The sequence below is a fragment of the Ahaetulla prasina genome, chromosome 2 (genome assembly GCF_028640845.1).
Source record: "Ahaetulla prasina isolate Xishuangbanna chromosome 2, ASM2864084v1, whole genome shotgun sequence".
Classification (NCBI taxonomy): Eukaryota; Metazoa; Chordata; class Lepidosauria; order Squamata; family Colubridae; genus Ahaetulla; species Ahaetulla prasina.
The window spans coordinates 397782-425583 of NC_080540.1; the positions used below are offsets into that span (position 1 = coordinate 397782).

Here is a 27802-nt window from a genome sequence, read left to right on the forward strand (position 1 = left end):
GGACTTGATGGCATCTAACAGGATCACAACCACAAGAGAAAAATCTATCATTCCTGAAATCCCCTTTGCAAAACACGAATATCTCCAATGTTAAACCGATGGCAGTGAAATGGAAGTGGCTCAATTTTGAATGACAGTTGAGGTTTTCGGTGCATACTTTGCTCAGGATCAAGGAAGAAAAATCTGCAAAAAACCCTCTGATGAAAACAAGATTGAATAAGTAATGCAGGATACGGATGAGCCCTACCGGCAAAGCTTCTAGCATCCGGAAAAGTAAAATAGGGCTTTAAAGATGTCATGCCAGGTGTCGGAAATTGAACAATGTAAAGATTAAATATGCCGGCAAATTCAACTGTATTTTTATTAGGCTCGCTTTTTTTCTTTTGTGCTTTTATCCCCGTGTTCAATACAGCTGCTAGGAGCACAGTGGCACGGGACTCTGTGGGCAGGCAGTTAGCATGCCTACGTTCGAGATCCGAGAGCTGCAGGGTTGAGCTCTCATCCTTCACTCTAGCTCCTTCCCAGGGATATGAAAGGAGATACCCCTCCCCAACTGGGTATCTCCAGGACAGCATTGAAGTCACCAGCTAAATCCTTTCAATCTGGAGGAACCTCAACAACCTATTATCCAAAGCACCTGAAGGCAGGACAAGAAGCAATGGGTGGAAACTAATCAAGGAATTTCCTGACAGTGAGAACAATTAATCAGTGGAACAACTTGCCTCCAGAAGTTGTGTATGCTCCATCACTGCATGTTTCCTTTAAAACCTTCTTCTTAGCAGAAAAGAAAGAAGAAAGAAGAAAAAGCAGGATTGAGGATTCAGAATCAAAATCAACCTGGAAGGGAACTTGGAGCTCTTCTAATCCAACCCCCTGCTCAAGCAGAACCTATACCAGGGGTCTGCAACCTTAAACATTCAAAGAGCCATTTGCACCCGTTTCCCACAGAAAAGAAAACACCGGGAGCCACAGAACCCTTCCCGTGCCTGACTATTTTTTCAGCGGCCACAAAACTAGCACATGTTGTTGAATTAAACCTTCTGTGTTCTTCTGAAATTTTCCTTTTCTTGGATTTATCCATGAGTGGCCTACTGGTGGTTGAAAAACTCAATAAATTGTGTGTTGGCGAGTATATTTTGAGTGACAAGAAGCCACAGCAGAGGGGTGAAAGAGTCACATGCAGCTCCAGAACTGCAGGTTGCTGACCCCTGTCTTATACCATAGCAGACAAGTGACTATCAAACGTCTTCTTAAAACGTCCAGTTATGAAGCACCCACAATGTTTGAAGGAAAGCTGTTGCACTGGTTGTCCTCACTATAAGGAAGATTGTTAATTCCAGGTTGCTTCTTTCCTTGACTAGTTCACAGGCATTGTTTCTTGTTGTGCCCTCTGGTGCTTTGGAAAATAAATTGACCCCCTCCTCTTTGTGGAAGCTCTGAAGGGCCTCTGGTGGCTCAAAGGACTAAGTCTGTCTGTTATTAACACAGCTGCTTGCAATTACTGCAAGTTTAAGTCCCACCAAGCCCAAAGTTGACTCAGCCTTCCATCCTTTATAAGGTAGGTAAAATGAGGACCCAGATTGTTGGGGGCAATTAGGTTGACTTTGTATATAATATACAAATGGATGAAGACTATTGCTTAACACATTGTAAGCCGCACTGAGTCTTCGGAGAAGGGTGGGATAGCTCAGGCTGTAAGGAGCCTGTTATTAGAACACAGTAACATAACATAACATAACATAACATCAGAGTTGGAAGGGACCTTGGAGGCCTTCTAGTCCAACCCCCTGCCCAGGCAGGAAATTACTGCAGGTTCAAGCCCGGCCCAAGGTTGACTCAGCCTTCCATCCTTTATAAGGTAGGTAAAATGAGGACAGATTGTTGGGGGGGCAATAAGTTGACTTTGTAAATATACAAATAGAATGAGACTATTGCCTTATACACTGTAAGCCGCCCTGAGTCTTCAGAGAAGGGCGGGATATAAATGTAAAAAAATAATAATAATTAAAAAAAAGTCATCGAATACTGCTATCACTCCTAATCCTTCTTTTCTCTAGACTAGCCAAACCAAAATCCTGCAACAATTCTTCATGTTTTAGTGTTCAGGCCAAGTGTGGTCTTACTAAGGCTTTATAAAAATGGTACTAATAGGTGATTTTGATTCTATGCCTGTTTATACAACCAAGGTTTGTCTTAGCTTTTTTGGCTGCTGCCGCACACAGTTGACTCATATCTAAGTGATCATTCATTAGGACTCCAAGGCCACTCTCAGAATTACTGTATTTGAGCCAGGTTTCATGTAATCTGTTTTTCCCGCCCAGGTGAAATACTTTACTTTTCTCCACATTAAATTTCACTTTGTTGGATACAATCTTGTCTCATTTGGATCAGAAAGGCACAATATGCATATAGATAAAAATCTATAGACATGGTGGGTAGAGGTTAAAATGTAGTACTAGAAGCTAATTGCCCACAGCCAAGAGTTCGATCCTGACGGGCTCATTGCTGAGTCAGTGTTTCAACCTTTTGAGGACAGTAAAACGAGGACTCAGATTGCTGGGGACAATATGCTGATTTTGTGAACTGCTCAGACAGTGCATTGTGGAGTGGTATATAAATGGAATTACTATTGCTATATACTTTCTCCCGAGTATGGATCCTTTTATGAGAAGATTACTATTCTGAGGAAAGGTCTTTCCACACTCCATGCATTTAAATGGTTTTTCCTGTGTGGATCATTTTGTGGATAGTAAATCTACTGCTCAGAGCAAAGGTCTTTCCACACTCCATGCATTTATACGCCTTCTCCCGTGTGGATCATCTTATGGCGAATAAGATTACCTCTTTGAGCAAAGGTCTTTCCACATTCCATGCATTTATATGGCTTCTCCCCTGTGTGGATCATCTTATGGGAAATAAGATGATCTCTTCGAGCAAAGGTCTTTCCACACTCCATGCATTTAAATGGTTTTTCCCCTGTGTGGATCTTTTTATGGATAGTAAGTCTACTGTTCAGAGCAAAGGTCTTTCCACACTCCATGCATTTAAACGGCTTCTCCCCTGTGTGGATCACCTGATGGGAAATAAGACTACTTTTATGAGTAAAGGTTTCTCCGCATTCCATGCATTTATACGGCTTCTCCCCTGTGTGGATCATCTTATGGGAAATAAGATGACCTCTTCGAGTAAAGGTCTTTCCACACTCCATGCATTTAAATGGTTTTTCCTCAGTGTGGATCTTTTTATGGATAGTAAGTCTACTGCTCAGAGCAAAGGTCTTTCCACACTCCATGCATTTAAACGGATTCTCCTCTGTGTGGATTACCTGATGGGAAATAAGACTACTTTGATGAGTAAAGGTTTCTCCACACTCCATGCATTTATACCTCTTCTCCCCTGTGTGGATCACCTTATGGGAAATAAGATGACCTCTTCGAGCAAAAGTCTTTCCACATTCCATGCATTTATATGGCTTCACCCCTGTGTGGATCATCTTATGGGAAATAAGATTACCTCTGTGAGCAAAGGTCTTTCCACACTCCATGCATTTAAATGGCTTTTCCCCTGTATGGATCGATCATCTTATGGGAAATAAGATGACCTCTTTGAGCAAAGGTCTTTCCACACTCCATGCATTTATAGGGCTTCTCCCCTGTGTGGATCATCTTATGGGAAATAAGATGACCTCTTTGAGCAAAGGTCTTTCCACACTCCATGCATTTAAATGGTTTTTCCGCTGTGTGGATATTTTTATGGATAGTAAGTCTACTGCTCAGAGCAAAGGTCTTTCCACACTCCATGCATTTATACGCCTTCTCCCGTGTGGATCATCTTATGGCGAATAAGATTACCTCTTTGAGCAAAGGTCTTTCCACATTCCATGCATTTATATGGCTTCTCCCCTGTGTGGATCATCTTATGGGAAATAAGATGATCTCTTCGAGCAAAGGTCTTTCCACACTCCATGCATTTAAATGGTTTTTCCCCTGTGTGGATCTTTTTATGGATAGTAAGTCTACTGTTCAGAGCAAAGGTCTTTCCACACTCCATGCATTTAAACGGCTTCTCCCCTGTGTGGATCACCTGATGGGAAATAAGACTACTTTTATGAGTAAAGGTTTCTCCGCATTCCATGCATTTATACGGCTTCTCCCCTGTGTGGATCATCTTATGGGAAATAAGATGACCTCTTCGAGTAAAGGTCTTTCCACACTCCATGCATTTAAATGGTTTTTCCTCAGTGTGGATCTTTTTATGGATAGTAAGTCTACTGCTCAGAGCAAAGGTCTTTCCACACTCCATGCATTTAAACGGATTCTCCTCTGTGTGGATTACCTGATGGGAAATAAGACTACTTTGATGAGTAAAGGTTTCTCCACACTCCATGCATTTATACCTCTTCTCCCCTGTGTGGATCACCTTATGGGAAATAAGATGACCTCTTCGAGCAAAAGTCTTTCCACATTCCATGCATTTATATGGCTTCACCCCTGTGTGGATCATCTTATGGGAAATAAGATTACCTCTGTGAGCAAAGGTCTTTCCACACTCCATGCATTTAAATGGCTTTTCCCCTGTGTGGATCATCTTATGGGAAATAAGATGACCTCTTTGAGCAAAGGTCTTTCCACACTCCATGCATTTATAGGGCTTCTCCCCTGTGTGGATCATCTTATGGGAAATAAGATGACCTCTTTGAGCAAAGGTCTTTCCACACTCCATGCATTTAAATGGTTTTTCCGCTGTGTGGATATTTTTATGGATAGTAAGTCTACTGCTCAGAGCAAAGGTCTTTCCACACTCCATGCATTTAAATGGCTTCTCCCCTGTGTGGATCACCTGATGGCAAATAAGACTATTTTTATGAGTAAAGGTTTCTCCGCACTCCATGCATTTATATGGCTTCTCCCCTGTGTGGATCATCTTATGGGAAATAAGATGACCTCTTCGAGCAAAGGTCTTTCCACACTCCATGCATTTATATGGTTTCTCCCCTGTGTGGGTCATCTTATGGGAAATAAGATTACCTCTGTGAGCAAAGGTCTGTCCACATTCCATGCATTTAAATGGCTTTTCCCCTGTGTGGATCATCTTATGGGAAATAAGATGACCTTTTTGAGTAAAAGTCTTTCCACACTCTATGCATTTAAATGGCTTTTCCCCTGTGTGGATCTTTTTTTGCATAGTATGTCCACTGCTCTGAGCAAAGGTCTTTCCACATGTCACATATTTATATGGTTTCTCTCCTGTGTGGAGCTTTTTGTGGATAGTAAGTTCCCTGCTACGAGTAAAGGCTTTCCCACACTCCATGCATTTATAGGATTTCTCTCCTGCTGCTTGGAGGGACTGGGCTGCATGGGCTACAGGTGATTCTGAACACTGTTTCTTTGCAGTGTGAATCCTTTCATGGGAAGTAAGTTGACCGCTTGATCTAAAATGTTTTCCAGCTTCCAAACATTTATAAGGCTCCTTTTTTGTGTGAATCATTTTTTGAGATGTAAGGAAGATATTTCGAAGAGAAAGAATCAATGTCCCATTGTAATTCTTTCCGCTCTGGCTTATAGCATCTTCTCCTTTGTTTTCGGTTAATACTTTTTCTTTCATACTTTTCCCAATATATTCTTTCCTAATTTTCTCTTGTTGGACATGAAAATCTTGCATCGGAGCATCAGTGGAAGATGAGCTATCCTGATTCCAATTATTTGACTGGTTTCTCTCATGGCTTTCTAATTCCATTTGAATTTCAAAGTTCTCCATTTCATCTTTAGCATTGATCACTTGGAACAGTTCATAAGAGTCTTGATTCTCCTGCCCATTATTACCTTCAAAGGAAAAGAGAAATGAAAATGATAACAAGGTTAGAGAAAAAGATCAAACTGCAAATCTCACTCAAAGTCAGTTTTGAGTTAAGAAACGCAGGTAATCAGGGGAATATCCAAGAAGGAATTAATGCGAGATCACGCGAGTTCACTACCTTGAGATATTGCACTACTGATCTGGAGTGTAGTTTAGGCCTCTGTTCTCTGCGAAATGAGCCATAAACTATTTTAGCGCGAGATCATGTGAGATCATCAGTGCAAGATCTCAGACTACTGATCTTGTGTGATCTGGCCTTACATGCTCTTCCATGGCCTGACCGTGAAAGTTCTGTTCTCACGTAATTTTTGGAGGTTCCAGAGGACACATCACAACACATTCCTAACATAACCTCCAGACGACACATAAAAGCACACCTCATTTTTCTCAGCCTCTATAGGTAAGTTCCAATAGAAATGGAAAAATACAGATAAGAAATGGCACAGAAAGCATATAAACAAAGAGACATTGACCTCTTGGAGAATGAAAAGGCCAGACCCTTTCCCTCTCCCTCCCACGAGACAATATCTAATGAACGATTTTTTAATTTAAAAAATAACTATAATCCGTCTTCTTGAATTCTCTGATTGGGGACTAGAAAACTCTTACCCAGAGAGACCACATTCCTATGGTTTTCCAGCATGACTTCCGAATGCAGCGCTTTTTGGTCAGGATCCAGCTGAGACCATTCCTCCTCAGAGAAATACACAGCCACCTCCTCAAAGGACACAAGACTCTCCTGAACACGGAAAAAAGAACAGAACAGGAGGATTTGAAAAAGCAGTTCATCTTCATCAATGATTTAGACGAGAGGATATAAGGGGAACTCATCAAATTTGCAGACAAGACCAAAGTAACAAGAATACCAACATTTTAGAAGATAAGCTAAAGAGATAGAAGGATAGACAGATTGGTCCCCATCTAACAAAATGAAATTAAATAGTGAGAAATATAAGGTGCTATGTTTAGGAAAGAAAAACCAAGTGCACGGGCACAGAATAGGTGATATTTGGCTCACCTAGAAAGTGCAACTGGAATCTTGGAGTCCTAGTAGACAATCAGTTAAACATGAGCCAGCAGTATACTACAGTTGCCAAAAAAAAAAAACCATCGCCATCATAGGCTGCATTAAGAGGGGGTTAAAATCAAGATCACACGAAGTGTTAGTACCACTCTATAATGCCTTGGTAAGACCACACTTGGAATGTTATATCCAGTTTTGTTTCCCGGATGTAAAAAAGATCTTGAGATTCTATAAAAAGCAACCAAAATGATTAGGGCCCTGGAGGCAAAAACATATAAAGAACAATTGCTGGAATTGGGTATGTCTAGTTTAACAAACAGAAGAACTAGGGGGTGACATGATAGCAGTGTGGCAAGATGTAAGGGGCTGCAAGAAAGAAGAGGAGGCCAACCTATTCTCCAAAGCACCTGAAGGCAGCACAAGAAACAATGGATGGAAACTAATCAACTAAGCAAGGACAGAACTATCCCACAACTAAAGAGAAATTTCCTGACAGTGAGAACGATTAATCAGTGGAATGACTTGTCTCCAGAAGTTGTGGATGCTCCAACGCTGGAGCTGTTTAAGAAGAAATTGGACAGCCATTTATCTGAAATGTTATAGGGCTTCCTGTCTGAGCAGGGGTTGGACTAGAAGACCTCCAAGATCCATATCAACTCTATTAGTCTGCTCCATTGTTCCCAATTTCCCAAAGCAAAGATATGCACTAGGTTCAATGCCTGTGCTTCACACAAGTGATTGAATATTTATTTTTATTTTTATTTATTTATTTATTATTTAGATTTTTATACCGCCCTTCTCCCGAAGGACTCAGGGCGGTGTACAGCCAGATTAAAACAATAATATACAAAATTAAAATAACAATTAAAATACATATTCAAAAAATGGCCGAAAGTTAAAACCGTCAAATTGACCTATACTAAAATACCCCAATTAAAATTATTAAAAAATTCATAAATTTTAAAATTTAAAAATCAAGCCAGTCCCGCTTGGATAAACAGATATGTTTTCAATTCATGGCGAAAGGTCCGAAGATCAGGCACTTGACGTAGGCCAGGGGGGAGTTCATTCCAGAGTGTCGATGCTCCCACAGAGAAGGCCCTTCCCCTGGGGGCCGCCAGCCGACATTGTTTGGCGGACGGCACCCTGAGAAGACCCTCTCTGTGTGAGCGTACGGGTCAGTGGGAGGCATAAGGTAACAGCAGGCGGTCCCGTAAGTACCCGGGCCCTAAGCCATGGAGCATTTTGAAGGTGGTAACCAACACCTTGAAGCGCACCCGAAAGACCACAAGTAGCCAGTGCAGGCTGCGCAGGAGCGGTGTTACCCGGGAGCAACGTGTGGCTCCCTCAATCACCCGCGCAGCTGCATCCTGGACTAACTGGAGCCTCCGAGTGCACTTCAGGGGTAGCCCCATGTAGAGAGCATTGCAATAATCCAGACGAGAAGTGACAAGAGCATGAGTGACTGTGCATAAGGCATCCCGGTCAAGAAAGGGGCACAACTGGCGAACCAGGCGAACCTGGTAAAAGGCTCTCCTGGAGACGGCCGCCAAATGATCTTCAAACGACAGCCGTCCATCCAGGAGAACGCCCAAGTTGTGCGCCCTTTCTGTTGGGGCCAATGACCCGCCCCCAACAGTCAGCCGCGGTTGCAGCTGACTGTACCGGGGTGCCGGCATCCATAGCCACTCCGTCTTGGATGGATTGAGTCTGAGTCTGTTTCTCCCCATCCAGATCTGTACAGCTTCCAGGCACCGGGACAGCACTTTGACAGCTTCGTTGGGGGTGGCCTGGGGTGGAAAAGTACAGCTGAGTATCATCAGCGTACAGCTGGTAACTCACCCCAAAGCCACTGATGACCTCGCACAACGGTTTCATATAGATGTTGAACAGGAGAGGCGAGAGAATCGACCCCTGAGGCACCCCACAAGTAAGGCGCCTCGCGGTCGATCTCTGCCCCCTGTCAACACCGTCTGCGACGGACTTCCGGTTTGGCACCGTAGGTGATGGCGGTGATCTTTACGATCACCAACCTCTGGATTATGTGGAATCGCTAGGACAGCTTAAATCTGCTGCCCAGCGGTTGACCCCTCTTCGGGAGAAGGAGAAGGGTGAGCTGAGGCAGGGTTGAATTTCCTAAAGCCCCTGAGAAAAAGGGGTTTGAAGGTTAAGTTCCTCCAGTAACCCGAAGTGCTCCAGATCCGAGGATTCTTCTGCTTTGGCGGAACCAATCACGACCAAGCGCGAGATTTATTTTGGACAATAAAGGATTATACGGACAGAACGAAAGTGGGAGAACTTTAAGCAAGTAGCCAAGCGATTCCCGATGCTTTGTAACAAGCTTGAAACAGCAAGAAAATGGAGACGAATTGTTAACAAGTTAACGAGTGGAAAGCGAAAGTGATACTTTCAGCGTGTGCCTCTGCAGTTGGTAATTTGCATATTACTTGCTGCTTTAACTCTTTGCTGCCTGCTGATAGAATCTAGGAGATTTTTTAAATACTGCTTTAAAAGACTGTGTTTCTCAGAAGTTAAGAAGATTTAAAGTGAATATTAAGTTGGAAATAAATAAATAAATAATTTTATAGAAGATGGCAGCCAAACAATTAAAGTCTACTGTAACAAAGAGCTTTGGAACTTTATCAGCTGGTGCCTCTCCAGCTCATACAGCAGAGACTAGAACATTGAATTTAGAAGCGTTACAAGAGAACTTAAAAGGCTTTATAGAAGAAAATTTAAAGTTATAACTGATGAGATGTCTGAAATGAAAGAGCAGATATCAGAAATTCAAGTGAAATAAAGAAGTTAAAGAAGGATTTGTAATGGCAGTACAAAGTTTGTATGAATGTGATTTTATTGGAAGAGGAGGTTGAAGTAATTAAGCAACATAATTCAAAATTAGAAAATAAAATGGATGAATTTCAAAGTAAAATGGAAAAGACAGAGGATGAAATAGTTTTGATACAATACAGAAATATGGAATTTGCTCTTAGAATCCGAGGTTTGAAAGAAAATAAGGAAGAGAATTTAAGAAATTTTTCTGAAGTATTTGCTGAGATATTAGCAGCTCGTCCAGCAGATGTGGCTTATCAAATTGAAAAATATATCGTGAATTCTTGGATAGCAAGGCAAAAAAAGTTGCCAAGGGATGTTGTTATTTATTTTACAAACAGAATAGTGAGAAATCAGATTTTGCAAGCTTCATATAAGGGGGAGAAGATTCAGATTGCTGGTCAAGATATCTTGATATTAAAGGAAATTCCACCAAAAATGTTAAGGGCTAGGAAGGAATTTGCCTTCCTGGTGAATGAACTTAAAAACATCAGATTGAATATAGATGGGATATTCCAACTGGTATAATAGTATATTATGCAGGGAAAGTACATCGTTTCAATACGGTTGGAAAAGCAAGAGAATTTTATGTTGAGGTATTAAAAGTTGGAAGTCTTCCTCCATTGGAAGTTAGAAGAAGGGAGGCTGAAGTGAAGGAAAGAGAAGTGAAGCAGGTACAAGAACAGATTGTGATGGAAGAAGATTTATTACAAGTGTTGGAAATACATCTGACGGGTTTAGATTCAAAAGAACAAAGGCTGACTAGAGCTGTTGCTAAGCATAAGGAACAAGAGATGAAGGCACAACAACAACTGGCAGCTACTACAATGGAAACAGTGGAGGAGCAAGGCCTAAAGTAAAATGTGATCTGCGGCTGGTGTTCAAAAGTTTCCTTTAACGATAATGGCAATTAAACTATTATCTTGGAATGTTAATGGCCTGAATTCACATGAAGAGAAGGAAAGTATTTCATTATTTGAAATAATTTAAAATGACATTACCTGTTTACAAGAAACACATATTAGATCTTGCTAAATGTTGGAATGCGATTGTGAAGATGCTACTTATTACCATATATGGTGGACTTGTAAAAAGTTAAAGTATTTTGGATTAAAGGCTGGTGGATCATGCAGAATATTTTGAAAAGAAGATTAAGTTTACTCGCAGTTCTTTCTACTAGGAATAATTATGGACTATACAGCTATAGAGACTAAATTGATTTTGAACTTAATAACAGTAAGACTTTTGATTGCTCAGTATTGGAAGAAAGAAGAATTACCTACAATCAACAAATGGACACTCAAAGTATCAAATCTGGCAGAGATGACAAAATCTCGCTACTTGAAAGACTATATACTAGAAAAATATATTTTAGAATGGAAAATGTGGATTGATTATATTTAAAATAAGTATCAGTTAAAAAAAAAAAATCGAATAGCATATGAGTAAATTTAGGAAATATTTTGTATTAGATATATTTTGAAGAGAGGGAATTGAGAGTGTGACTAAGTGTGGTGTGACTAAAGATTATAATTTAGGAATTATTTTGGATTATGATTGTTAGTTTTGATACCCTGCATTTTGTTCTGGGAAGTCGGGGTGGGGGTGGGGGTAAGGGGAGGGAATTGGGGGGTTGGTAGAGATGGAGTGATGGTTAATGTACAGGATTATTGAAGAAATATAATTAATGTAGGGTCGGTCTGCATAGTTACCATTTTAGAACGGTGGGAGGAGAAAAGAGAGAGTAGGAGGTAGGAAAGAGGAGAAGAGGAAGGAAGAGGGATAGTAGAGGAAGAAGGAAGGTGTAGGGTGGAGGAGGAGTGGATGTAGATAAGAGAAGGAGAGGAAGGTTTGGAAAGTAAAAGAAGGTAGAAGAGGGAAGAGTGTTAAAAAGGGTGGTGGTGACTGGGCAAGCCCGACTAATTGTATATAACTGTACATTGGATGAATTATTTGATATGATTGTAAAAATAAAACTTTTTATAAAAAAAAAAACAAAACAAAAAAAAAAAACACCGTCTGCGACCGGTCAGAGAGGTAGGAGGAGAAACACTGATAAACGGTGCCTCCCACTCCCAAACTCTCCAACCGGTGCAGCAGGATACCATGGTCGATGGTATCGAAAGCCGCTGAGAGATCTAATAGGACCAGGGCAGAGGAACAACCCCTATCCCTGGCCCTCCAGAGGTCATCCACCAACACGACCAAAGCTGTCTCCGTGCTATATCCGGACCGGAAGCCGGACTGGAACGGGTCTAGATAGACAGCTTTATCCAGGTACTGGGGGAGCTGCCATGCCACCACACTCTCTACAACCTTCGCCACAAAGCGAAGGTTGGAGACTGGACGATAATTACCCAAAATAGCTGGGTCCAGGGAAGGCTTCTTGAGGAGGGGTCTCACCACTGCCTTTTTCAAGGCGGCAGGAAAGACCCCTTCCAACAAAGAAGCATTTATAATTCCCCGGAGCCAGCCTCGTGTTACCTCCTGAGTGGCCAGCACCAGCCAGGAGGGACACGGGTCCAGTAAACATGTAGTGGCATGTAACCTCCCCAGTAACCTATCCACGTCCTCGAGAGCCACAGAATCAAACTCATCCCAAACAACATCAACAAGACACGTCTCAGTCATCTTGCCCGGATCATCGCAATTTTGGTCCAAACTATCCCGAAGCTGAGTGATTTTATCGTATAGATAACCACTAAACTCCTCGGCACGTCCCTGCAAGGGGTCATCCCACCCCCCCTGATGTAGGAGGGAGCGGGTCACCCGAAACAGGGCGGCTGGGCGGTTATCTGCCGACGCAATGAGGGTGGAGCGAGAACGCCACCCTCAGTGCCACTAGGTAGGTTTTCGAAAAACACCTAACTAGTGTCCGATCAGCCTCGGAACGGCTGGACTTCCAAGTATTCTCTAGGCGTCTTCTCCGGCATTTCATCTCTCTCAGCTCCTCAGAAAACCAAGGAGCCAATTGAGATCTGCACCAGGTCAGAGGCCGCAAAGGCACGACACGGTCCAAAGCCCCAGCCGCGGCCTGTTCCCAGGCCGCAACTAGTTCTTCAGTCATGCCGTGGGCCAGATCCTCAGGAAACGGCCCAAGCTCCGTCAGGAACCTCTCGGGGTCCATCAGGCGCCTGGGACGGAACCAACGCATTGATTTCGTCTCCCTGCGGTGGTGAGCGGCGGTCTGAAAGTCCAGGCGGAGGAGAAAATGATCTGACCATGACACAGGTACCATCACTAAATCCCCTAATACCAGATCATTAAACCACTGTCCAGAGATATAAATCAAGTCCAGTGTGGACCCTCCCATGTGTGTAGGGCCATCAGTTACTTGAATCAGGTCCAAGGCCGTCATGGAAGCCTGGAACTCCTGGAACTCCTGGACCACCGTCGATGACAAGCCGGCCGATGGCAGGTTGAAATCACCCATGACCAAAAGTCTGGGAATCTCAACCGCCACCCCGGCAAGCACCTCCAGTAGCTCAGGCAGGGCTGTAGTCACGCAGCAAGGAGCCAGGTACGCAATCAACAGACCCATCTGATTCTTATGGCCCCACTTCACAAGGAGGGATTCACAACCGGCTATCTGAATGAATATGAATATTAATATTTTAATTTGTATACCGCCCTTCTCCCGAAGGACTCAGGGCGGTGAACAGGCAGATAAAATACAGATACACACAATAGTTAAAAATATCCCTTAAAAAACTAATTTAAATTTGCCCAAATGTTAAAATAACACACTCCCCCATAAAATTACAAAACTTAAAAAACCCATCAAATTCAATTAAAATTCAAAGATAAAAATCAAGCTAGTCCAGCCATGCGAAATAAATAAGTTTTAAGTTCGCGGCGAAAGGTCCTAAGGTCAGGTAATTGTCGAAGTCCGAGGGGAAGTTTGTTCCACAGGGGGAGCCCCACAGAGAAGGCCCTCCTGGGGCCGCCAGTCGACACTGTTTGGCTGACGGCACCTGAGGAGTCCCTCTGTGGAGCGCACGGACGATGGGAGATAGAGGCCGGCAGTAGACGGTCCCGTAGATAGCCCGGTCCTAAGCCATGGAGCGCTTTAAAGGTGGTAACCAATACCTTGAAGCGCACCCGGAAAACAACAGGTAGCCAGTGCAGTCTGCGCAGGATAGGTGTTATGTGGGAGCTCCGAACCGCTCCCTCAATAACCCGCGCAGTCGCATTCTGAACTAGCTGAAGTCTCCGGGTGCTCTTCAAGGGGAGCCCCATGTAGAGAGCATTGCAGTAGTCCAGGCGAGAGGTAACGAGAGCATGAGTGACTGTGCATAAGGCATCCCGGTCCAGGAAGGGACGCAACTGGCGGATCAGGCGAACCTGATAAAAAGCTCTCCTGGAGACGGTCGCCAAATGATCTTCAAAGGACAACCGACCATCCAGGAGAACGCCCAAGTTGCGTACCTTCTCCATTGGGGCCAATGACTCACCCCCGACAGACAGCCGCATCTGCAGCTGACTGTACCGAGGTGCCGGCATCCACAGCCACTCCGTCTTGGAGGGATTAAGTTTGAGCCTGTTCCTCCCCATCCATACCCGTACGGCTTCCAAACACCGGGACAGCACTTCGACAGCTTCACTGGGGTGGCCCAGGGTGGAAAAATACAGCTGAGTATCATCAGCGTACAGTTGGTATCTCACCCCAAAGCCACTGATGATCTCACCCAGCGGCTTCATATAGATGTTGAACAGGAGGGGTGAGAGAATCGACCCCTGCGGCACCCCACACGAGGCACCTTGGAGTCGATCTCTGCCCCCCTGTCAACACCGTCTGCATCCGGTCAGAGAGGTAGGAGGAGAACCACCGATAAACGGTGCCTCCCAATCCCAACCCCTCTAACCGGCGCAGTAGGATACCATGGTCAATGGTATCAAAAGCCACTGAGAGGTCTAATAGGACCAGGGCAGAGGAGTAACCCCTATCCCTGACCCTCCAGAGATCATCCACCAGTGCAACCAAAGCTGTCTCCATACTGTATCCGGGCCGGAAGCCAGACTGGAACGGGTCTAGATAGACAGCTTCATCCAGGTACCGGGGTAGCTGACATGCCACCACACTCTCTACAACCTTCGCCGTGAAGCGAAGATTGGAGACTGGCCGGTAGTTCCCTAAAACAGGTGGGTCCAGGGAAGGCTTCTTGAGGAGGGGTCTCACCACCGCCTCTTTCAAGGCCGCAGGAAAGACCCCCTCCCGCAAAGAAGCATTTGTAATCCCCTGGAGCCAGCCTCGTGTCACCTCCTGAGTAGCCAGTACTAACCAGGAGGGGCACGGATCCAGTAAACATGTGGTGGCATTCAGCCTACCCAGCAATCTGTCCATGTCCTCGGGAATCACAGGATCAAAGTCATCCCAAACCACCTCAACAAGACGGGTCTCGGAACCCTCGCCTGGATCTACCCAATTTTGATCCAGTCTGTCCTGAAGCTGAACGATTTTGTCGTATAGATAACTGTTAAACTCCTCGGCACGCCCTTGTAGGGGGTCCTCCCGCCCCTCCTGTTGAAGGAGCGAGCGGGTCACCTGAAACAGGGCGGCCGGGCGGTTATCTGCCGACGCAATGAGGGAGGAAACGTAGGAACGCTTCGCAACCCTCATTGCCACTAGGTAGGTCCTACTATAGGACCTAACTAGTGTCCGGTCAGCCTCAGAACGGCTGGATCTCCAGACACTCTCTAGGCGTCTTCTCCGGCGCTTCATCTCCCTCAGCTCCTCGGAAAACCAAGGAGTTGGTTGAGACTGACGCCGGGTCAGAGGCCGCAAAGGCACAACACGGTCCAAAGCTCCAGCCGCGGCCTGTTCCCAGGCCGCAACTAGTTCTTCAGTCGAGTCGTGGGCCAGGTGCTCGGGAAACGGCCCAAGCTCCGTCAGGAACCTCTCCGGGTCCATCAGGCACCTGGGACGGAACCAACGCATCGGCTCCGTCTCCCCGCGGTGGTGGGTAGCGGTCAGAAAGTCTAGACGAAGGAGAAAATGATCTGACCATGACAAAGGTTCGACAACTAAATCATTTAAAACCAGATCATTAGACCACTGGCCAGAGATAAAAATCAAGTCTAGGGTGCCTCCCCCGACATGGGTAGGGCCGTCAATTAATTGAATCAGGTCCATGGCCATCATGGAAGCCATGAACTCCTGAGCTGCCAAGGATGCTACACCGGCTGATGGCAAATTGAAATCCCCCATGACCAACAGTCTAGGGGTTTCAACTGCCAACCCGACCAGCAACTCCAACAGCTCAGGCAGGGCTGTTGTCACGCAGCAAGGAGCCAGGTACGTGATCAACAAGCCCACCTGATTCCTACGACCCCACTTCACTTAGAGGGATTCACACCCGGCTATCTGAGGCACAGTGGTTTCCCTCGGCTCGAGACTCTCCTTAATAATAACCGCCACCCCGCCACCCCTACCCTGGGCCCTCGGCTGATGGAATGCTCGGAAACCTGGTGGGCACATCTCCACTAGGGGGACCCCCCCTTCGGTGCCCAACCAGGTCTCCGTAATGCCCATAACGTCTGCGGTCCCTTCCTGAATAAGATCTGAGATCAGGGGGCTTTATTAATCGCGGACCTGGCATTACATAACATCAGACGAAGGCCCAGGTCCCGATTACTCTGGCCACTCGGGTCACGGGAAATTCCTGGGGGGCCGGAGCATGCAATCACTCGTAAACAGCGCGAGTGCGCCCCCGAAACCTGATGTGCCCCCCACTTCCGTCATATCTGCCTCTCCCACTTACCGTAGTAATAGCTCGACCCTGACAAACTGGAACGACACCCCTCTCCACAACCCTAGGACCTATTAAGTTACCGCCGCGAACACATGGTGGACCTAGCCCCCTCCCTGATGGGTTTCCCCCCCACCCATCCACCCCCCCCTTAAAATTCCCATTAAAACTCCCCTTAAAAAAACGGTTAAAACAGTTAATTAAAAATCCCCTAAGTCTCCTATTTTTGGCATGCCACCTCTCGGGGTTCCAAAACCTGTCCTCAAGATGGGCCCTCAATAGTGTAGGGGGCCAAACCCACGAGAGAGGGGAATCTCGCAGGGCAAGAAGGTCAGCCGCTGTGAATGTCCGCATAGTAAGAGTCCGGCAAACAGGCCCATCCTGGACTAGTCAAGATGATAACTGATAATACTGGCAATTCCGGGTGAGCACAGTTAAGGAATAGTTGTTGTGTCTTGCCCGCCCTCAGAGCAGCCGGGGCCTTCTTACCTGCTCCCCAACACTGAGGAATGTATGCCTTCCGGCCCAAGTCCTGGCTCCATGCCCCCACAAACTGCAGAAGAAGGAGCATCTCCCTGCCCCAGCCCTGACTCCATGCCCAGGCAAACGGAGCAGCTAGACCCCTCCCCCTCCTCCACAGCAGGTGAGCCTGAGGAGGGTTTACTCCCAAGAACAGCTGATTGGAGTGACCCTCACATCAGAAGATTGGAGAGGCGGAGGCAACAGAGGGAAGGGAGGGGCAGGCCTTAATGAGTGCTGAGTCATGGAGCCACACCCCATGGCCTATATAAAGGAGCTACTTTCTGGCAGTCTCTGAGTCAGGCAAAAGTCAAACTTATCTTGCTGAAGTCACTTACTGGTCTCCTGCCTGCTCTGAGGACTTTGCTAGGACTTTGGGCAGAGCTGCAGAGGCAAGCCTGATTCAGATTTCCCTGACCCAGCTGTCAGCGGAGGAGTGGGACACGACAATAGTTCTTGGGCGGTAGATGGATAACACCGCCATGATTCAGTCAGTTTCACCAACCCCTCATTATACAGTCCCGAGGGGTGGTTAAAAGAGGATGGGGGAAGCTGTTACACTGCTAGGCCAGGGGCATCCACTAGGCCAGGCCGTTCAGCCGCTAAGCCATCTCTCTCCCAAAGTCCGGGGGGGGGGAGCAGGATCTTAAAAAGGTCCCCCCCCCACAGGCGGTCCATAGACGTCCTCAAGATGGTAGAGATGATAAAAAGGGGGCGTCCACTAGGCCCGAGGACAGCCTCCAAGATGATACCAGCAAGGCGTCAATCGGGCCCACCTGCGAACTCCAAGCTAGGCTGCCCAACCGGCCCGGCCGCTAGGCCGCTGGAATAGGCCGCTGGAATAGGCCACTCGTCCGCTGGGCCCACTGGGCCACACCACCGGCTCCGACCCCCAGGCCAGTTCGCCGGGCCCAGCGGCCCATTATCGGGCCAGGCCGTCGCCAGACCGGTCAGGCCAGGCCAGGCCAGGCCGCCACTACCGTCGTTGCCGTCGCTGATGGCAATGCCGCTGGAGGGAGAGAGCTCCAAGGCTCCTCCCAAAGCAACGCCGAGCCGGCCGCCGCTGCTACTGAAGGCCCAGCCGCCGCCGCCACCGGCGGGAAAGACCAGGCCAGGCCGCTATCACCGCCAATGGTCTATCGATGAGGGGAGAGAGCTCTGGGGCTCCCCCCAAGGCCATGCGAAGCCCGGCCGCCGCCACCGCTGCCGGAGAATCCGAAAAAGCCCGGCCGTGGCTGCTGCCGCTGGAAAAGCCCGGGCCATCGCCGTTGGGGGGAGAGCGCTCCGGGGCTCCTCCTGAAGTGACCCGGAGCCACCCAGCCCCAATCTACCCCTCCCCTGACTCACCACACTGCCCTCTACCCGGGCGGGGGGTCCAAGTTCTCAAAAAGACCCCCCCCAGCTCGGTCGGGTCCAAAAGAGGCCCGTCACCGCATCTCCCATTCAGCGGCGCGGCGCCATCTTGGACATGCGCATTAGTCTGAGGCAGAGTGGACTCTCTCGGCTCCAGACCTTCCCTCATCACAACCGCCACCCCTCGACCCCTCCCCTGGGCCCTCGGTTGATGGAATGCTCGGAAACCCGGAGGGCACAGTTCAACCAGGGGCACACCCCCTTCTGTGCCCAACCAGGTCTCCATAATGCCCATAAAGTCGGCGGACTCCCCCTGAATAAGATCACAAATCAGGGGGGCCTTATTGACCACGGACCGGGCATTGCACAACATCAACCGGAGGCCCAAGCTCTGAGGATCCTGACCTTCCGGGGAACGGGTAAGGACTAAGGGGCCGGAGCACGTGATCGCTTTTAAACAGCGAGCACGTGCTCCCAGAAAATGATACGGCCCCTTGCTTCTGCCATATCTGCCCCTCCCACTTACCGTACAGATGGAACCGCCCTCAACACCTGAAATGTGCCCCTCCCCCCCTCCCTCGGACCAGATGTAAAAACGCCGTGAATGGACCCCGGGACTGGACATACCCTCCACGACGGGTTCTTCCCCCCACCCATCTCTTCCCTCCCCCCCTTTAAAAGACCCTTTTTAAAATACCTATTTACAAATCCCCAAAGATTCTTCTTCATCGCATGCCACCTCTCTGGGTCCCAAGACCCCTCGTTAAGGCAGGTCCTCGATAACCCGGAGGGCCATTCCTGCGAGGTGGGGGAACCTCGCAGTCAAAGAAGTTCAGCAGGCGAATATTTCATGCAAAAAATTATAAATAACAGCAGGAAAAAAGGGGTTCCCTGGTTGCTAGATGTTATCACAGCCTACGGATAGAGCCAGGACAGTCACGAACCGAGGCCAAAACGGCCGGTAGGGGCAACAATAAGATGGAAAATTCGGCTGATGGATTCCGCCCATTAATGCCATCCATGATAAATGCAGCAAAAGTTTTTGCCCACCAATGCTGACCATGACTAGATCCGAGGCCGTCCAAAATTGATGCCGTCAGTACAAAATTGATGCCGTCAGTACCGGAATTATACTGCCGTCAGTACCGGAAGCAGAAAAAGTTTCTAGCCGCAGATGTCGTACGATGTCATATACAGCCAAAGTCAACTAAGGTCAGAATTCCGCTTGCCAATAAATATTTGGGGCAAGTTTTATCAAGCTGATTGGTTCTGCAGAACTTTCAGTACCTTTCAGTAAAGTAATCCCACTTCTGGATCAACTGATTTATCGCTCTACCATTCATTGATCTAGTAGTCTGAGTCATTGGCTGAATGAGAGAAAACAAAATTTTCTGCAAAGCCGTTTCTCAGCCTTTGCAAAGCGGGAATGTTTGATCTCCTAATCTGGGCACAAATCAGAGGATTGGAAATTATTTTACAGCCCAATATACTGCAATTAAATGCTCTATGTGGCCATTCTCTTTGGATTTTGAAACTCTGCTTTATTTTTTAATGTGATTTGCTTATTTTTTAAGCTATTGGTTATGAACAAGGCTTTTTAAAAATAGTAACGTGGCAATGTGAGTATTTAGTTATTTTTCATTAGCCTTGCACAACTCCAAGTCAAAAAATGACAAAAAGTACTACCAATGTGATCCGTTTATTCTTATCTCTTGAAGCACTTTTTAAAAATTACTTCTTGTAAACTCATATTTGGAGGAGTTCTAGCAGAAGCAGTGGTCTTTAAAAAACATTTCCTAAACAGAATCTGAGGGTAGAAATGACAAACCATTCTGTCCCTGTAATAGGTGAGAACAACTTGAACCTGCTTTTAAACTCTCCATGTCACAGAGGAACACAAAAATAATCCAGTCCAAACAAGGGAGGGAAATAGAAGGAGAGTAAACTCTGCCCACCCGCTTCACTTCCTGAAGGAAAGGAAAATAGAAATCTAATAATATCTCCCTTTCTTACTTGATTTGGAAGTTCAACTACTGTTTGAGCTCCATCGTAAAAACCAGAAAACTTCATGCTTTGTTTCTCTGTAAAGATAAAATAATTTCAAAATGCATAACTTAACAAAATAAGAGGAAGTATACTATAGAAGAGAAGCAGCTAAGGCAGATGGGATCTATCTAGGTAACCAGGGGATCTTCGATTACCTCCTGAAGTGTCCTGACTTTGATCTTCACAAGGAATCCTCCTGAAAAAGAGCTCCTGAGGGGGATTTGATGGATTCTTCTTTCCTTCAGGATCTCTTATCTGCATAGTGCAGCCCTTGAAAAAGGAGGAAGGAAAAAAAAGCAGAATTAATGTAAATCACACGATATAAAGTGGATTCTTATATTAGGCACACAACCTCAAAGTCCCAAATATCCATCAGTGAGGTTGAGTGAGAAAACAATGGAACAATTCCCTCCAAGAATTGGTGGGACATCGCCACCTATTATGAATGTCAAAGAACTATAGGAAGGAGGGATGAAGTGTTCAAACACATTTTCTGTTCCCTTTTGAGCTCCCTAGATTAAAGTATCTCACCTGCAAGTCGACCTGCTCCTTCTGCTCCTCCACCTGGCTCAGGAGGAAGCCTTCAGCCAGGGCCACCGCCTGGGAGCTGGTCTCTGCTCCACATTCCCTCACCCAGCCCTCCATCTCTGGGGGCAGAAGGAAGAGGAGGTGCTCCAGAACCACCAGGTCCAGCATCTGGGCTTTGGTGTGCTTTTCTGGTCTCAGCCATCGCCTGCAAAAGTCATGGAGTCGGCTGCAAAGTCCTCGGGGACCGTCAGCCTCCCGGTATTGGATAAAATTCCAGGGTTGAACTTCTGAAGGGAGGATGGTTTCCTCCTCCAGGATCTTCTGCCCAGTCCTTGTCCAGAGCTTCCCAGGCTGAGCAGTTGAAGGGCCTTTCCCGGCTCCCTCCTTTCCCAAAGGTTGTGTCTCCATCCTTTCTCTCTCCTGCAGAGCAACTCCAAATGGCTCCAAGGACTCTTCTGGGTCTCCAGATGCCTTTTCCTTCACAGGACCAGTTCTGGTGCCTCAGGACTCTGATCCCTCCAAGTTATTCCGCTTTTTTTTTTCTCCAAGAGAAAATTTTGGCTTGCAAGGATTTCAAATGGCTTCAAGTTTCTGTATCCGAGATTGAAAGAAAAATAAACGCCAAGAATTAGAAAGTGGGATTTAGCAATTAAACAACCTTCACCCAACCTGCCTGGAGTCCCAAGAGGCTCATCCCAGCACAGGGCCAGGAAGGAGGCAGCTGGAGAGGCCGCCCCGCTTCTCTCCCCCTCCGGAGACAGGATGGAGCCCCGGGGAGCCTGGTGCGAATCCTGCCTCCTCCTCGCCCGTCTTCTCTCCTCTCCTGCTGGGTCTCCGCAAGGCCGACCTTCCATTCGGGCTCTTCCCCGGATACGGGGTGGGAAGGGACCCCACGGATCCTCCTCCCCAGCATCCCTCCTTCCTTACTCCGGATGGCCGGGTAGGCGGGTCTCTCCCTCCTCCGCCTCTCTTTGCCCGGGAACAGCCCCCAACTCACCCGGCTCAGATGAGGGTCATCAGGATCTTCCCAGCCAGCCTCTCCCGCAGCCTCTCCGCCTCCGCGGAGCCCCAGGGGTTAAGGAGAGCGAGTGCAAGGTCCTAGAGGGGCAAGGCTCTATGATGTCATTTCCTTCCCAGCCTCCTCTCCAAAGGTAGGCGTGTCTTTCGTCCTCCGGTGGGCCAATGGGGAAGTCCCTGATTTTCCCTTCTTTTGGCAGAAGGCGCCCCCTAGTGGATTCTGCGGAAATCTACAGGATTCCCTGCAAAGCGCGGGAAAGAGGAGCGTCTCTGAGGGAAGGGCAGGGATGAAGGTTAATGGAGTAGGAAGAAAGTCCCCACGCCGTCTTCCTCTCCTTCCTGTCCAGGAACTGTTTGTGGTGATGGAGAAAAATCTCCCTGGAGGATTTGAACTCAACTCTCTCAAGATCAGCTGTCCTGAAGATAGAGATTGAGGAAATGTTCTGGGTGGGAAATCACAGATTTGCTCTCACTCCAGCAGAAGGCCCGGGCAGGTGGAGGAGCCTCAGAAGCAACTCAACTGGTCCAAATCCTGTCAGAAACAGTCAGGCGGTCAGGAGAGGAGGACCAGGAGGCTCTCTGGGAAGCACAACTTGTGTCTTGTGGTTGTTGCGAACTCCAGTCTTCAGTGGAGAAAGGTGGGACACAGGCAGGGAAACCACAATCAGGAAAATGATTTTTATAGATTTCTTTTTTATTTCTTTCATTGAATACATACAGATGCCCTTCTCAAATTATTCCCTCAGCCTCACATTGAAGGAGGGAAGCAGAAAGGGCAGAGAGGCCACTCTGATGAACAGCACCTGCCTCTCTGGAAAGGCTCTGAAGAGAAAGAAAAGTAGTTCCAAAATGGAGGAAAACCTAAAGCTGAGTTCGATCTGACCAGCTTATAGTTGATTCAGCCTTTAATCTCTGTTTGAAAATGAGGACCAGAGTGTTGGACAATGGACTTTGTAAAGTTAAAGATTGCTATAAATAATAATAATAATAATAATAGTAATAAAGCAGTAATAATAATAATAATAATAATAATTAATTTATACTGACCTTCTAAGGCTCTGGTTTACACAAATAAAATACAGCAAAAACACATACAATACTAAAAAAAGGCATTGAAAAACTTATTAAATTTGGCCCAATTTTAAAATACAATTAAACCCTAAAAAATTAATAAAAATTAAAACCCATAAAATCAGCTAAAAAAATTAAAATTCAAGCCAAATAAAAATAAAGCTTTGTGGACTGGTATATATAAGAGCCTTGGTGGCACAGTTGTTAGAGTGCAGTACTGCAGGCTACTTCTGCTGATCACCTGTTGCCAGCAGTTTGGCAGTTCAGGTCTCAGCAGCTCAAGGTTGACTCAGCCTTCCATCCTTCTTTCTGAGGTCTGTAAAATGAGGACTCAGATTGTTGGGGGCAATAGCTCAGATTAATAAATGATAGAGTGATAGATCAATTGGTCCAGAAGTGGGATTGCATTCCTGAAAGTCACTGAAATTTCTGCAGAATCAATCGGCTTGATAAAACTTGCCCTAAATAGGCGAGTCCCACTTTTTGCTCTGACATTCTCGCTGCTTGCTTGCAGCAACTGTGACTACTGCGGGCAGCACAGGCAGAGGCACGGGACCCCAAAGGCTTTCAAAGGTATCCCTGCTTGATTGATCATTCGTAATCTTAGCACACTGGAGTGATTTTCATTCTGATTCTCTGGAGCATCCCTAATTTGGGACAAGGAAAGAAGGGAGGGATGGAGGTGGGAGGCAGGGAAGCCACTAAACGAGGGAGAGAGGGAGGAAGGAAGTGAGAACCATTATTCAGTGCCATTGTAACTTTGAATGTTTACTTAATAAATGATTATAAATCGAGGACTACCTTGGTTGGCCAGTAGGCTGGCTAGCTAGGGAAACTTAATATGCATCCACATTTCCCTACCACTGCTTTCCCTTAATAAAACTACTTGGTTAGAAACTCGAGTGGACAAACGTCGGAACAGATATAAAGGTATGCATATTTCCAGAATGCTAGAACTATTCTGAGTTCAAGCAACACTTTTTTCACACAACTGTGTGAGGGCAGAGATGGCCAACATGAGGAAAGGCAAGGAAAGATCACCACAAAATTAGGACAAAGAGCCCATGAGTTGTATTTTCTAATTCAGCATCATTATAACCCCGTTCTCCTTATGGTTTTGTTTCTCAGTTATCACATGCAAGACAATGGGAAGCAGGGTGGAAAGGCAGATTTTGACAATATTAAGCAAAGGAAACAATAGTAGTAGGACTTCTCCATTTCTGACTGCAACTTGCTCTAGTGGATATACCCATCAGAGGAAGTTTCTTGAAATGATTGGGAAATCTCCACCACTTAAATATTGGCAGCCATACATCGCTTTCAGGCCAAATGATAACCTTCATCTCCACTGATGTCCATGTTTCCTTTAAAACCTTCTACTTAGCAGAAAAGAAAGAAGAAAGAAGAAAAAGCAGGATTGAGGATTCAGAATCAAATCAAGCTGGAAGGGAACTTGGAGCTCTTCTAGTCCAGCCCCCTGCTCAAGCAGGAGAACCTATACCAGGGGTCTGCAACCTTAAACATTCAAAGAGCCATTTGCATGACAGAAAAGAAAACAATTACAGAATTGTGCTGACTATTTCTTGAGCTGCCACAAAACTAGCACATGTTGTTGAATTAAACCTTCTGTGTTCTTCTGAAATTTTTCTTTTCTTGGATTTATCCATGAGTGGCCTACTGGTGGTTGAAAAACTCAATAAATTGTGTGTTGGCGAGTATATTTTGAGTGACAAGGAGCCACAGCAGAGGGGTGAAAGAGCCACATGCAGCTCCAGAACTGCAGGTTGCTGACCCCTGTCTTATACCATAGCAGACAAGTGACTATCAAACATCTTCTTATGTCCAGTTATGAAGCACCCACAATGTTTGAGGGAAAGCTGTTCCACTGGTTGTCCTCACTATAACGAAGATTGTTAATTCCAGGTTGCTTCTTTCCTTGACTAGTTCACAGGCATTGTTTCTTGTTGTGTCCTCTGGTGCTTTGGAAAATAAATTGACCCCCTCCTCTTTGTGGAAGCCTCTCAAGTCCTGGAATACTGCTATCACTCCTAATCCTTCTTTTCTCTAGAGTAGTCAAATCCAAATCCTGCAACGATTCTTCATGTTTTAGTCTTCAGGCCTTTAATCATCTTAGCTGCTCTTCTTTACACTTTTTCCAAACACAAAACATCCTTTTTTGTAATGTAATGTCCAAAACTGGATCCAGTATTCCAAGTGTGGTCTTACTAAGGCTTTATAAAAATGGTAGTAATAAGTGATCTTGATTCTATGCCTGTTTATACAACCAAGGATTGTCTTAGCCTTTTTGGCTGCTGCCGCACACAGGTGACTCAGATTTAAATGATCATCCATTTGGACTCCAAGGCCCCTCTCAGAGTTACTGTATTTGAGCCAGGTTTCATGTAAACTGTTTTTCCTGCCCAGGTGAAATAGCTTACTTTTCTCCACATTAAATTTCACCTTCTTGGATTCAATCTTGTCTCATTTGGATCAGAAAGGCACAATATGCATACAGCTAGAATTCTACAGACATGGTGGGTAGAGAACTAAAAGCTAATTGCCCACAGCCAGCAGTTCGATCCTGATGGGCTCATTGTTGAGTCAGAGTTTCAACCTTTTGAGGTCGGTAAAACAAGGACTATGATTGCTGGGGATAATATGCTGATTTTGTGAACTGCTCAGACAGTGCTGTAAAGCATTGTGAAGTGGTATATAAGTGGAATTGCTATTGCTATATACTTTCTCCCGAGTGTGGATCCTTTTATGAGAAGTAACACTACTATTCTGAGCAAAGGTCTTTCCACACTCCATGCATTTAAATGGTTTTTCCCCTGTGTGGATCATTTTGTGGATAGTAAGTCTACTGCTCAGAGCAAAGGTCTTTTCACACTCTATGCATTTAAACGGCTTCTCCCTTGTGTGGATCCTCTTATGGGAAATAAGATTACCTCTTTGAGCAAAGATCTTTCCACATTCCATTCATTTATACGGCTTCTCCCCTCTGTGGATCATCTTATGGCGACTAAGATTAGGTCCTTGAGCATAGGTCTTTCCACATTCCATGCATTTATATGGCTTCTTTCCTGTGTGGATCATCTTATGGGAAATAAGATTACCTCTTCGAGCAAAGGTCTTTTCACACTCCATGCATTTAAATAGCTTTTCCCCTGTGTGGATCTTTTTATGGATAGTAAGTCTACTGCTCAGAGCAAACGTCTTTCCACACTCTATGCATTTAAATGGCTTCTCCCCTGTGTGGATCACCTGATGGGAAATAAGACTACTTTTACGAGTAAAGGTTTCTCCGCACTCCATGCATTTATAAGGCTTCTCCCCTGTGTGGATCATCTTATGGGAAATAAGATGATCTCTTCGAGCAAAGGTCTTTCCACACTCCATGCATATAAATGGTTTTTCCTCTGTGTGGATCTTTTTATGGATAGTAAGTCTACTGCTCAGAGCAAACGTCTTTCCACACTCCATGCATTTAAACGGCTTCTCCCCTGTATGGATCACCTTATGGGAAATAAGACTACTTTTATGAGTAAAGGTTTCTCCGCATTCCATGCATTTATACGGCTTCTCCCCTGTGTGGATCATCTTATGGGAAATAAGATGACCTCTTCGAGCAAAGGTCATTCCACACTCCATGCATTTATATGGCTTCTCCCCTGTGTGGATCATCTTATGGGAAATAAGATGACTTTTTTGAGTAAAGGTTTTCCCACACTGCATGCATTTATACGGCTTCTCCCCCCTGTGGATCATCTTATGGCGAATAAGATTAGTTCTTTGAGCAAAGGTCTTTCCACACTCCATGCATTTATATGGCTTTTTCCCTGTGTGGATCTTTTTATGCATAGTAAGTCCACTGCTCTGAGCAAAGGTCTTTTCACACGTCATATATTTATATGATTTCTCTCCTGTGTGGAGCTTTTTGTGGAGAATAAGTTCCCTGCTACGAGTAAAGGCTTTCCCACACTCCATGCATTTATAGGTTTTTTCTCCTGCTGCTTGGAGGGACTGGGCTCCATGGGGTACAGGTGATTCTGAACACTGTTTCTCTGCAGTATGAATCCTTTCATGGGAAGTAAATTGCCCGTTTGATCTAAAATGTTTTCCAGATTCCAAACATTTATAAGGCTCCTTTTTTGTGTGAATCATTTTCTGAGATTCAAGGAAGATATTTTGAAGAGAAAGAATCAATGTCCCATTGTAATTCTTTCCGTTCTGGCTTACAGCATCTTCCCTTTTGTTTTGGGTTAATACTTTTTCTTTCATACTTTTCCTAATATATTCTTTCCTAATTTTTTCTTGTTGTGCATAAAAATCTTGCATCGGAGCATCAGTGGAAGATGAGCTATCCTGATTCCAATTATTTGACTGGTTTCTCTCATGGCTTTCTAATTCCATTTGAATTCCAAAGTTCTCCATTTCATCTTTATCATTGATCTCTTGGAACAGTTCATAGGAGTCTTGATTCTCCTGCCCATTATTACCTTCAAAGGAAAAGAGAAATGAAAACGATAACAAGGTTAGAGAAAAAGATCAAACTGCAAATCTCACTCAAAGTCAGTTTTGAGTTAAGAAATACCGGTAATCAGGGGAAACATCCAAGAAGGAATTAGTGCGAGATCACATGCGTTCACTACCCTGAGATATTGCACTACTGATCTGGAGTGTAGTTTAGGCCTCTGTTCTCTGCGAAATGAGGCATAAACTATTTTAGTGTGAGATCACGTGAGATCAGTAGTGCAAGATCTCAGACTACTGATCTCGCGTGATCTGGCATTACATGCTCTTCCAT

At 45.7% G+C, this 27802-nt stretch overlaps 2 protein-coding genes and 1 pseudogene across 4 annotated transcripts in view; 1 reads left to right on the forward strand and 2 right to left on the reverse strand.

Annotated features, from left to right (window-relative positions):
• The window catches only part of LOC131192751 (zinc finger protein 493-like), a 213528-nt gene that overhangs the window by 142811 nt on the left and 42915 nt on the right, over positions 1-27802 (forward strand). The window lies entirely within an intron of this gene.
• Positions 773-27802, reverse strand: part of LOC131192840 (zinc finger protein 493-like) — a 31863-nt gene continuing 4833 nt past the window's right edge. Inside the window, exons 4-7 of the mRNA XM_058172393.1 lie at positions 20347-20414; positions 6466-6595; positions 3811-5822; positions 773-3556 (exon numbers count right to left, since the gene is read on the reverse strand). Of these exons, the coding sequence (XP_058028376.1) occupies positions 2795-3556; positions 3811-5822; positions 6466-6595; positions 20347-20414 (2972 nt within the window). The 3' untranslated portion in view covers positions 773-2794. The remainder of the gene's footprint in view (positions 3557-3810; positions 5823-6465; positions 6596-20346; positions 20415-27802) is intronic.
• LOC131192744 (gastrula zinc finger protein XlCGF57.1-like) lies at positions 24574-27393 on the reverse strand (annotated as a pseudogene).